At 36.3% G+C, this 12,500-nt stretch overlaps 1 protein-coding gene across 2 annotated transcripts in view; it reads right to left on the reverse strand.

Annotated features, from left to right (window-relative positions):
* Positions 1 to 12,500, reverse strand: part of LOC106869932 (uncharacterized) — a 20,990-nt gene that overhangs the window by 1,722 nt on the left and 6,768 nt on the right. For both annotated transcript variants that reach the window (XR_016238037.1, XM_089340025.1), the window contains 8 exons: positions 11,413 to 12,230; positions 10,125 to 10,967; positions 7,176 to 7,337; positions 5,593 to 5,788; positions 4,446 to 4,657; positions 3,778 to 4,099; positions 2,494 to 2,595; positions 1,461 to 1,655 (listed from right to left, as the gene is read on the reverse strand). Coding sequence is in view for 1 of the 2 variants with exons in the window: in XM_089340025.1 (XP_089196151.1) it covers positions 1,461 to 1,655; positions 2,494 to 2,595; positions 3,778 to 4,099; positions 4,446 to 4,657; positions 5,593 to 5,788; positions 7,176 to 7,337; positions 10,125 to 10,967; positions 11,413 to 12,230 (2,850 nt within the window). In the remaining variant the exon portion in view is untranslated. The remainder of the gene's footprint in view (positions 1 to 1,460; positions 1,656 to 2,493; positions 2,596 to 3,777; positions 4,100 to 4,445; positions 4,658 to 5,592; positions 5,789 to 7,175; positions 7,338 to 10,124; positions 10,968 to 11,412; positions 12,231 to 12,500) is intronic.

The following is a 12,500-nucleotide window of genomic DNA, read 5'->3' on the forward strand; positions in this document are numbered from 1 at the left end:
GGTTGGTGTGAAATGAAACCAAGATGTGAACTTCATCATCATCATCATCATCATCATCATCGTTTAACGTCCGCTTTCCATGCTAGCATGGGTTGGACGATTTGACTGAGGACTGGTGAAACCAGATGGCTACACCAGGCTCCAATCTGATTTGGCAGAGTTTCTAGAGCTGGATGCCCTTCCTAACGCCAACCACTCCGAGAGTGTAGTGGGTGCTTTTACGTGCCATCGGCTATATTTGTAATGGCATACTGATGTAAAATAAAATCAGTCTTTGACAAATTACTACTTGGTAAGAAAAGAAAAATTGCAATGGAAAATTCAGCAAGATATATGAAAATTGGTGAAAACGTATTTGTTAGGGCATATAAGAATGGGAAACAAAGTTGGGAAGATGGCGTGATTACCAAATGCATGGGAAAAATACTATATTTGGTAAAAGGAAGTAAAGGGCTATACAAGAGACACATGAACGAACCATTTGTTGAGAGCAAACTCAAGAGAATGGAAGAACCAATGGAATGGTTATATGATACTTTTCAAGTACCAACACCACTACAAATAATTGAATCCAGATGCACAAGCGAAAGAAAAAGAAAATGTATGGAGTTCCTGGAAGTGGATACCAAATGAAAAAAAATAAATGTGTAACTGTATGAAAAAGAAAACTCAAAAAAGGGAAGTGGGGTGAGGTAAAAATTATTGCTAATAGAAGAAATAAAATTAAACTCCCTAAGAAAAAAAGAAAAACTTATAGTGATAACAAAAATAATGGAACACCCCTCCCATGTGACGAGTGGTATGTGTTAGTTGCTACAAATACTGTGACATAGGAAGTCGAGAGAGGTCAGTTGAGTAGTCATCATAGACAGATAGTCGTGTCTTACTTGTCTAACTAACTATGCGGCTTAACCGGAGTGGACATTATAATAGCCTGACAGAGGATAACAACAGTAATGCATAGATTATGCTGATTATGCAGCTCACTAAATTCTTTGTCTTCCAAGGAATTGTTTTCCTTGTGGTATGATGTCAGACTATTTGCATGACCCAGTATTAGAGCATTGGGTTTACAATCATGAGGTTCTGAGTTCGACCCCCAGACTGAGATGTGTGTCGTGTTCTTGAACAAGATACTTTATTTCACATTGCTTCAGTTCACTCAGCTGTAGAAATGAGCTGCGATGTCACTGATTTCAAGTTTTACCGGCGTTTCTTTGACCTTTCCCTTGGACAACGTCGATGGTATGAAGAGGGGAGACTGGTATACATGGGCAACTACTGGCCTTTCACCAACAACCTGGCCTGGATTTGTGCCTTCTAGGTGCAATCCCATGGTCATTCGTGACTGAAAGGTGTCTTTATATATAAACGAATGTTCATGCACACTCATATGTATAAATTTAGATGTATCTTACAAGCAGATTTGCCTACAAAACGCCATACAACTTTTTACTTACTTTTCTATAAATCCAGCTTTCTTCCAGTAGAAGTCTGTGCCAGAATTTTGATAAAATGATGAGTATATGTTCTACCGCTTCATCAAACATGTCCCCGACTGGTGCATCTAGGTTCTGCCATATAAGTAACATAACTTTTGGTCCAGCACGGACAGTGAATGGACTGCCATTTGCAATGAACTTCGAATAAATAAACTGTGAAACCAGAAATAAATACAGTATAAATACAAATATGTCACAACTTGAGTAGTTTCGTGTTATGAATTTTTTGACTTTGTTATATTCTTTCCTTTTTTTTTCAAGAAATTAAGGGAGAAAAATAGACCTAAGCTTTCTGTTGATTTATTTGACTTTACATCAGTCAGAGCTTACATATTCAAAAGTATAAAAATTAAAAAAGAAAAAGAAAAAAACGCTTGGAAACCAATACTGAAGTGGAAAATCGAATAAAATATGTAGGCGCAGGCGCGGCTGTGTGGTAAGAAGCTTGCTTCTTGACCACATGGTTCTGGGTTCAGTCCCACTATGTGACACTTTGGGCAAGTGTCTTCTACTATAGCCTTGGGCTGACTAAAACCTTGTGAGTGGATTTGGTAGATGGAAACTGAAAGAAGCCTACATTATCTACATTATTTACATTTGACGGATATTTGTCCTCATCTTGTTTGTTGTTAACACAACTTATAGGCCCCGCTCTTAGAGGGTTCTAGTTGGACTAGTGCTCGGTTGGTACTTATTTCATCGATTCCAAAAGGATGGAAGGTGAAGTTGACTTCAGCGGAATTTGAACTCAGACCTAATGAGTCAGAAGCAATGCAACTAGGTATTTTGTCTGGCACTTTAACAGTGCTGCCGGCTTGTTACCTTAACAACTACAAAAGTAATAATATAAAATTAAATAGCATGATAGAAGAAATAAGATGAGAGAGCGAAGGAGGTGGAGGAGGAGTGAGAGAGAGGGAGAGAGAGAGAGAGAGAGGGGGGAGAGAGAGAAAGAGGGAGAGAGAGATGCAAAAAAATGGTTTGAACTTACTTTGGCATATCTGCAGATACGAAACATATTGACTGGTTGAGTGTAGAAGATTTGCAAGAATTTCTCGATGTTATGCCAAAGGTAGAGACAGTTGAGTGCAAGCTGTGGCAGCAAAAATGGTAATGGTGTATTTTAGTAAAAAAATAATGGTCTCAGAATTGCAGGAGAAAACCGAAAGAAGAGAAAGAGAGAAGAAATCGTCAAGATCTGTTTTCTCTTTCTCTTCATTATCATCATCATCATCATCATCATCATCGTCATCATCATCATTGTCATCATTGTTGCTTTTATCATCAGCATCAGCATCAGCAGCAGCAGCACTACCACCCCTACCCCACCCCCCATCACCACCATTGTCATCATCATCATTGACGTTGTTACATCAGAATCATCAGTGTTATCATCATCATCATTATTGTCATCATTGTTGCTTTTATCATCATCAGCACTACCACCCCTACACCCCCACTACCACCACCATCGTCATCATCATCATCATCGACGTTGTTGCATCAAAATCATCAGTGTTATCACCATCATCATCATCATCGTCATCATCGTCATCATCATCATTGTCATCATTGTTGTTTTTATCATCATCATCATCATCATCATCATCATCATCATCATCAGAAGTAGCACTACCCACGCCCCCATCGTCATCCTCGTCTTCGTCAGCATCAACTAAAAACAGCTAAACTATTCCAGTTACCAATGACAACATAGTATACCATGTTGATGATGCTCACTGATACAAAAAATGCATCCGTCCTTCGGTCGGAAATGTCATTCATGCCCAGGGCTGTGTTTTTCACACGCATTGTCAATAAGGAGAACTTTTCTTCTCTTGAGACAATTTCTAAAGCATAACATTTTCTATGTCCGTATGTACATGAACGTGTTGAATATGATTGTACACATCTATATTTCATTTCAAACGAAAGCAATTGCAGGGTGGAAAGTGTTTATAAGCCATTTAAGAAACACACAAAAAACCGTTAGAGTCACTTCAACTTTTAAATTTAATTTGTCAAAATATTTTCGTCGTTTTGAGACCGTGACCCGTTCACTGACAAAATTCCATGCTTTCTCAGATGCAGCACGGAATTTTGTCAGTGAACAGGTCGCGGTCTCAAAACGACGAAAATATTTTGACAAATTAAATTTAAATGTTGAAGTGAATCTAACGGTTTTTTGTGTGTTTCTTAAATGGCTTATGAACACCTTCCACGCTGCAAATGATAAAAGATTAAAGATAAAAGATTGAAGATATTTATATATTACCTTATTTTTGCATTTGGTTAAGAAGTTCTCAAAGTAATTGCCACACTTACTCTCCTTCCTCAGAGCCACCAATAAAGTGTTTACTAGCTTTATTTTTGTACTGCCCATGTGGTCTTCTAACTGACCTGTCCATGGGTCCACAACGTGGTCCAGTGCACCAATGATTCGATTCACCTTCACCACTTTGGGCATCGGATGTTGTCTTTGTGTCCATCCGATATTGGACTCGCCGACTGTCTCTACCGTTGCAGGAGTCATCTCGGGAAGCATTGGTAGATCTCGTGTCGTTCTGGGAACGAACACTTTCGGAACAGGTGGGTTTCTGGTGATGAAGTAAAGGGATAAGTGTTTCAGTGAGTGAGGGAGTGAGTGAGAGAGGGAAGGAATGTGTGAGTGTGTAAGAGAGTGAGTGAACAAATGAATGTAAATGACTATAAGTGGAGGAGACTGCAAGTGAGGAAGCGTGTGAGTGAGTTTATATGCATATGTGTGTCTATATCATAGACATATATTTTAATCATAGGATTGTGACTGTGCCAGGCACCACCTAGATGAAAACGGGGCAAAGGTTACATGTAAGACTTAAACCATAAAACTTCCCTACTGATGGCAATCCTGTTAACCAACTGCGCCAAAATGACAAAAGAGGAGAAAAAAATGGTACTTACAATTTGTTTTTGGTCTTAGGCATTGGCGTTTGTCCCTCCTTGACTTTATCTTCGTTGCTTCCATCATTCTCCTCCTTCTTTGTTTTCTCCAAATTGTTAAAAGCATTATTCCCATAATTTCCGCAATTTTGCAAAGATGAAAGTAAATGTGTTCGACGCGTCCCGATTCTTTTCATTTGGGGAGGTAATCGCAAAATATGAGGAGGATAAAGCTGAAAATGAAATATATGTACATATATATATATATATATATATATATATATATATATATATATATATATATTTAATGAATGGAGTAAAACGCATATGTTAACTGCATACTTTTATTTCCAACATATGTTTCGAAGATTACAAATTATACCTTCCATAGGAATCGGCGATGTTAAAAATGTAATCTTCTCTTCAGGGAAATGCATGGGAACCAGCTTAAACGTAAGACATTTTAACCGAATATGAGTACCCAAAATATCAAGGAGTTTCTACCTCATAAACAGGAGTTACACCACAGTTATTTTGTGATCTTTGCTACCCTGGTATCTATTAACCAATTTATTTTGTCCGAGTTATTTATAAATTAGGAGAAAATAAATATATATAATAAAATATATATATTTATATATATATGTGTATATATATATATATATATATATATATATATATATATATATATATATATATTCAATTAGAGGTTAAAATAGCCTCATTAAGGGATAGTAATATCCAATGAATTACTGGTTCATTACCTAATAACCTAACGGTTTATCTTTTCTACCCCTCTGATGAGATTGTACCTAATATAATGATTTATTAATTGCTATTTTAATCTTTAGGCTTAATTGAAACAGCTGTAAGAGAATATGTTGGATTTTTGCAGATAATAAATTATATTAATGCTACATCTTCATATGTTTTACAGACATATGACATAGGGGTACCATGTAGCAAAAAAAAAAAAAAAAAGAAAATGAATAAATTTATCTGATAATCCAATTACTATTTGAAATAAAGAAAGATGGGATGGTCATAGTTGGAATGCTTTGTACAATATCCCTGCTTAATTGGAGCTGATCTAGGTTTATATAAACAAATGAAACAACTTTGTTTTCTTGTGATTCTTATGCAAAAGTACTTAAGGTTATTGTCCTACCTTTGATTCCGGTGCTTCCTTTTCTTCGGTTTCTACCATGTAAATCCGGGGTGTCTGAGAAACTTCCATATCTTCACTGATTTCCTCACAAGTTATTGTTGACCACAGTTTCCGTTTGTTGTTAAGTAAACTGGCGTAACTTGGGTATTTGGACAATTCTATCTTCAACAAGTTGATCAACAAATAATGTGGCAGCCTAGTTGTTTAAGCCGAACAGAAATTGGATGGAGGAAGCAATAGGTAACACAAAATGTAACACAAAATGTAACACAAACTGTAACACAAAATGTAACACAAACTGTAACACAAAATATAACGATATGTAACACAAAATCATCATCATTATCATCGTTTAACGTCCACTTTCCATGCTAGAATGGGTTGGACGATTTGACTGAGGACTGGCGAAACTAGATGGCTACACCAGGCTCCAATCTGATTTGGCAGAGTTTCTACAGCAGGATGCCCTTCCTAATGCCAACCACTCTGAGAGTGTAGTGGGTGCGTTTTCGTGCCAACGACGATAATGATGATGATGGTGTAACACAAAATGTAACACAATATGTAACACAAAATATAACACAAAATGTAACACAAAATGTAACACAAACTGTAACACAAACTGTAACACAGAATATGCCTTCATTACAGCTTGGAAATGTATTGAGATGTGGAATAAAAATGCTTCATTTATATTGAATCAACTTAGAGAGAAAACTCACAACTCCAGGCTTCACCTCCAGGTGGTATATCTAGAACAGAGGTTGGAGAACTTTTTAACCAATTAACCCCAAATATAAACGGCTGATTTACTCTCCAGCCTTCATCAGGTGTCCTGATGGAATTTTGAACCCAACCCTGGGTTCTCATTCCTAAGATATTTTTTACTGATGTTACTATTATTGATATTATTTATTCAAGGCACTGCCCAGCAAAAAATACCTAGGGAATGAGAACCCAGTGTTGGGTTCAAAATTCCACCAGGACACCTGATGAAGGCTGGATAGTAAATCAACCGAAACGTTGTGGTAGCAACAAACAAGATGAGGACACATATCCGTCCAATGTAAATAATGTAAATAACGTACAGAATTCCTCCTCTCTGAAATATAGAACAGTATTATCTAATCAGTACGGAGCCGATATTAGACTTCAATGGAGACATACAGAGAAACTCCATCAGGGACTAGCTCGTCTTTCAAACCATCTAACCTTCCTGTGTAGATGTAGAGACTCAAAGCTAATACCCGCTGGTTTGAATGTAATGGCACCAGTGGACCTTAGAAATGAGAACCCAGGGTTGGGTTCAAAATTCTACCAGGACACATGATGAAGGATGGATAGTAAATCAACCGAAACGTAGTGGTATCAACAAACAAGATGAGGGCACATATTCGTCCAATGTAAATAATGTAAATAATGTACAGAATTCCTCCTCTCTAAAATATAGAACAGTATAAGAAAATCAAGTTCTTGCAATGACATATTTATAACACAAAGAAGTTCCTTTATAGACCCCCCCCCCCCGGATACAACAAACAAGACGTAGAGTAAAAAAGATAAATAAGTTATTGGATAGTCACCAGTATAACATCAGTGGCTGCAATAGTAAGGCTTGCAGGTCCTTTATTTCCTCCACAGAACAATGGTTAAGGTCTAAACGTTTAAACATCATTCTAATCTTCTTTTGATATGATGAGCTTTCTGATACTTTAGCAAAATTTTCATTGATCTTCACAATCAGCCTGGAAAAAGAAGCCTTATATATATATATATATATATATATATATATACTTATGTATGCATGTATGTACACACACATATATGTATATAAATGTATAAATATGTATATATATATATGTGAACATACATATACATACATATATATATATAAGGATATATATATATATATATATATATATATATATATATATATATATATATATATATATATATATATATATATATATACACATATAAATTAGTAATTAAATAAATGACAAAGAAACAAGATATTGTGTACTGAACTTCATTAGCTTACAGCTGTTTCTGCTACTAGATGCAATGCACTCATAATTGAGTGTTCGTTTATTGCCTTATAGCATCAACAGAGCTATAAGATGAAGCACAAACACTCAACTTTGACTGCATCACTATCTAATACTCTTTTACTGGAGCACCGCCTTTAGTCAAGCAAATTGACCCCAGGATTTATTCTTTGTAAGCTTAGTACTTATTCTAATGGTTTCTTTTGCCGAACCACTAAGTTACGGGGACGTAAACACACCACCATCGGTTGTCAAGCAATGTTGGGGGGACAAACACAAACACACAAACATATAGACAAACATACATGCATACATACATACATATATATATATATATATATATATATATATATATATATATATATATATATATATATATATATATATATATGTATATATATATATATATGATGGGCTTCTTTGAGTTTCCGTCTGCCAAATCCACTCACAAGGCTTTGGTCAGCCCGAGGTTATAGTAGAAGACACTTGCCCAATGTGCCATGCAGTGGGAATGAACCCAGAACCATGTGGTTCGTATCCAAGCTACTTACCACATATAATAATATAGAGTAAAATTAATAATTAATAACTTTACCAAGTAGTTCGGTAAAATTATTAATTATTAATTTTACCGTATATTATTATATATTTATATATATATACGTATGTATGTATATATATATATATATGTGTGTGTGTGTGTATATATATATATATAGATATACATACATACACGCGCACACACAAACACACACACACACACACACACACACACACACACACATTTCATCATGTTGAACTGTTAACCCCTATACACTATTTTTCTCCGTCTTTTTTGTTCTCTCTTAATTTTTCCCCTCTCAGCCTTTCCTGTCGAAGAGCATAGGCTTGAAATGTCAAAACCTTTTCCATTCTTTCCGAACGTCAGACTAATACACCTGCTTGTTGTTCCCTCACCTGTCTCCATGTTTTTTTGTTTTCTGTAAATCCACAGTACACACACACACACAAACACACACACACACACACTTACACACACATATAATACAATATACATATATGCATGTATTTATCTGTGTGAGATAACGTAAGTGAAAGCACTGGGAGATATCAATAATGTCAAAGAGTAGATATTTATATACTAAGTGGTTTGATAGATTATTTACGCCATGATTCCAGCACAATTTCACATTCATGGATTATTCAGATGGCATGTGACAGCTCATTCATGTATGCATGTTGCCTTCTTTAAAAATGATGGAATTTTGCATCACATGCTCAAAAATGAACAAGAGAGGTAGCTTCTAGATGTTTTTATTATCAGCTTCGTGTTCTAGTCACCATCTTGAAGAATTTTAGTTATATGGATTGGCCCCAGCCTGGTATTTATTCTATTAGTCTTTTTTGCTGAACTACTAAGTTATGGGAATGTAACTACAACACCAGTTGTCAAGTGAATATGGGAGACAAACACAGACACAAAGGCACACATACACACATACATACTTATACACACACTCACACACACATGATGGACTTCTTTCAGTTTCCATTCAATCAAATCCACTCACAGGGCTTTGGGAAGGCTGAGGCTATAATAGAAGGCACTTACTCAAGGTGTCATGCAGTGGGATTGAACCTAGAACCATGTGGTTGGGAACCTGGAATCATGTGATTCTTATCACACAGCCACACCTCTGCCTATATATGTGATGTTTGTCCATATGTATGTTTTATTTTGCCACATTAAATTTCAATATATTTATAAGCTTCACCACATGAAAGGTATCTGTAGAAATTTTCATTAAAATTACCTGTTTTTCTGACAAATATGCAGAAAAAATTTGGAGTGGTGGGGAGCATGCTTATGTAGGAATGCCATAAATTTCTTTAAAAATATGTATATTTGACAAGTCCCTTAATTCCTTTGGGATCGCTGGGGTACTGCAGTCATGCAACATATCTAAGGCGAGAAAGCCTGGTGGAGCCCATCCCTCTCCAGGCTAAATTCATTTCTTATTCCTTTATTGCCCACAAGGGGCTAAACATAGAGGGGACAAACAAGGACAGACAAAGGGATTAAGTCGATTACATCGACCCCAGTGCGTAACTGGTACTTAATTTATTGACCCCAAAAGGATGAACGGCAAAGTCGACCTCGGTGGAATTTGAACTCAGAACATAATGGCAGACGGAATACCACTAAGCATTTCGCCCGGTGTGCTAACGATTCTGCCAGCTCGCTGCCTTCAGGCTAAACTCATTTCTACAGCTGAGTGGACTGGAGCAACTTGAAATGAAGTGTTTTGCACAAGAACACAACAGATCACCCAGTCCAGGGATTGAAACCATAATCTCATGATCATGAATCCAACACCCTAACCACTAAGCCATGTGCCTCCCCCCCCCCCCCCCCGAAAAAAAAACAAACAAACAAAAAAGAATGAGTATATCTAGCTTAAAATATTTGGAAACAATATTTACATTTGCTTTTGAATGTCAGTTTTCATCAATTTTATTCTATCAACATTGACCCAAAGGTTCCAGTATTTCTCACCCGTAGTTCCTTTCAAAAAGTTGTAGAAGTTACTGAAATCTTCATGGGTTTCCATTGTGTAGGTACCCAACGGTTCCGCATTCATCGCATCGGATTCGTTCTCTTCAGGAATAATGTCTTCCCATGATGGCTCTTCTTCAAGATCACTTTGAGAGTAAATATTTCCAAGAATTTCTGATGATGTCGCATCAATAGGGAGACTACTTCTCTTAACTGGATGCTTCATATGAATATTTGGTTCTGTTTTAGCTTTTCCAAGACTATATGATGAAGTTCCATCAGTTTCATCAAGTTGTGGTAACACATTTTCTTGAACATGGTTTAATGGTATTGGATTTTCTTCCATATTCTTTGATGGTGTTACATCTTGCTCCAGATTGTTTGATGGTGTTTCAACATTGTTCAATGGGGTTACATCTTGTTCCAGATTGTTTGATGGTGTTACATCTTCCAGGTTGCTTGATGGTGTTTCAACATTGTTTGGTGGTGTTACATCTTGTTCCAGATTGTTTGGTGGTGTTACATCTTGCTCCAGATTGTTTGATGGTGTTACATCTTGTTCCAGATTGTTTGATGGTGTTACATCTTGTTCCAGATTGTTTGATGGTGTTACATCTTGTTCCAAATTGTTTGATGGTGTTTCAACATTGTTTGATGGTGTTACATCTTGTTGCAGATTGGTTGATGGTGTTACATCTTCTAAATTCTCTGATGGTGTTATATCTTCTTCAAGGTTGCTAGGTAGTGTGGTCTCTTCCTGGTTTGCATCTCTGAAAGAAAAACATGTGTGTAAGTATATCCATCTAACTATATAAGTGTGCATGTGTGTGTGTGTGTGTGTGTGTGTGTGTGTGTGTGTGTGTGTGTGTGTGCATGCACGTGTGTATTTATTGTAAATGTTGTGTACACAATTAGATGTATGACTACTGATGATTTGAAAATATGCAGAAATCCAGATCTAGCAATTCCACCATTGATGGTGGAATTGCTAGATTTGGAAGCTGGAAGCTTTTTGTCTGCTACTGATATTTCTATACTTTTAAGCACTGTATGTTTATACAAGATACCTTTTCAAAATAAATACTGCAATATTTATGGCATTCTTACTGTATATCCATGTTAAATAAGATATGCAGATCCCTATTACAACAGGTAATATCTATTTAAGGGTGAGCGAACAACAAATTGGTGAATTAATAATTTGCAGCAACTTACTTGCTCCCAGTTTTGTTTTCCGCTTCCTCGTCATCTTCCAGCACATCAAACGTCCTTTTTTTATTCAGCTTATCGGCTGTAATACTGAAATGGAAGGTGTTCAGTTTCGACAAACACGGTTCTGAAGCTAAATCAGACATAATCCTCTCTTCTGAACTACTGCCTAACATAGCCAAAGCACTTTTAAAAGTTGCCACCGTCACCAACGCAGCAAGTTGGTCTAAATTCTGAATCGAATCCAAATAACTCACTTCAGATTCGTCGCATGGCGTCTCGACTAAATCTTCAATAGGTTCCAAGTAGATTATCGGAGACACGTCTTTGAAAACCACACATTTAACTGAGACATCTGCAGCAGATTCCTTTACTTCATCCTCTTGATCTCCCTTTTCTTGATCTTCTTCATCTTTAGAAACTTCCTTCTCACTATATTTACTCGTGAGGGATTCAGAGAAAATTTCTCTTGATATGACAAGCATGGAATCAGATGACACTTCATCTGATATCATAGATTTCTGTATTCTGTACCAGTCTTCCAAATCTCCTAGTTTGGTTTTACCTTTTGAAATGTGCAGAGCCTCCATTAGATATTCTAAAGATGTTTTTTTCTCGACCTCATAACTATCCTCCTGTTTTGCTGTCTGATACTCAAGCTCTCGAAAATCCAACATTAGGCCATGCTTAGGGTGCTTTAGCTCAACGATCTGTGCTTGTGACAGAAGTTTAGCAATTCGATATTCAGCATATGAAAGGCTTCGCAGAAATGTTGACAATCTTGTTGCTTTGATCCATTGGAGTCCAACATCTTTACTTAAAGTCTGTCAAGAAACACATTAGCAGTTTTAGAAAAGAAAAAACAACAACAATTCTCTGATTTATTAACATACTGTATACATGAATATATATATATATGTGGAACCAGTAAAAGATATAAGAAATATACAAGGTGTGGCAGAAGTAATGTACTTTTGTGTAGTTTTTGAGTTTTCTAGTTTCTGATTGAGTTTCTTTTTTTATTTCAGAAATTTAAGATAAATATGGCCATGTGATTAACGAAGAAACAAAGAGTTATGTAATGAATTTGTGTT

This window comes from Octopus bimaculoides, chromosome 23 (assembly GCF_046866305.1).
Source record: "Octopus bimaculoides isolate indiv1 chromosome 23, ASM4686630v1, whole genome shotgun sequence".
Taxonomy (NCBI): domain Eukaryota; kingdom Metazoa; phylum Mollusca; class Cephalopoda; order Octopoda; family Octopodidae; genus Octopus; species Octopus bimaculoides.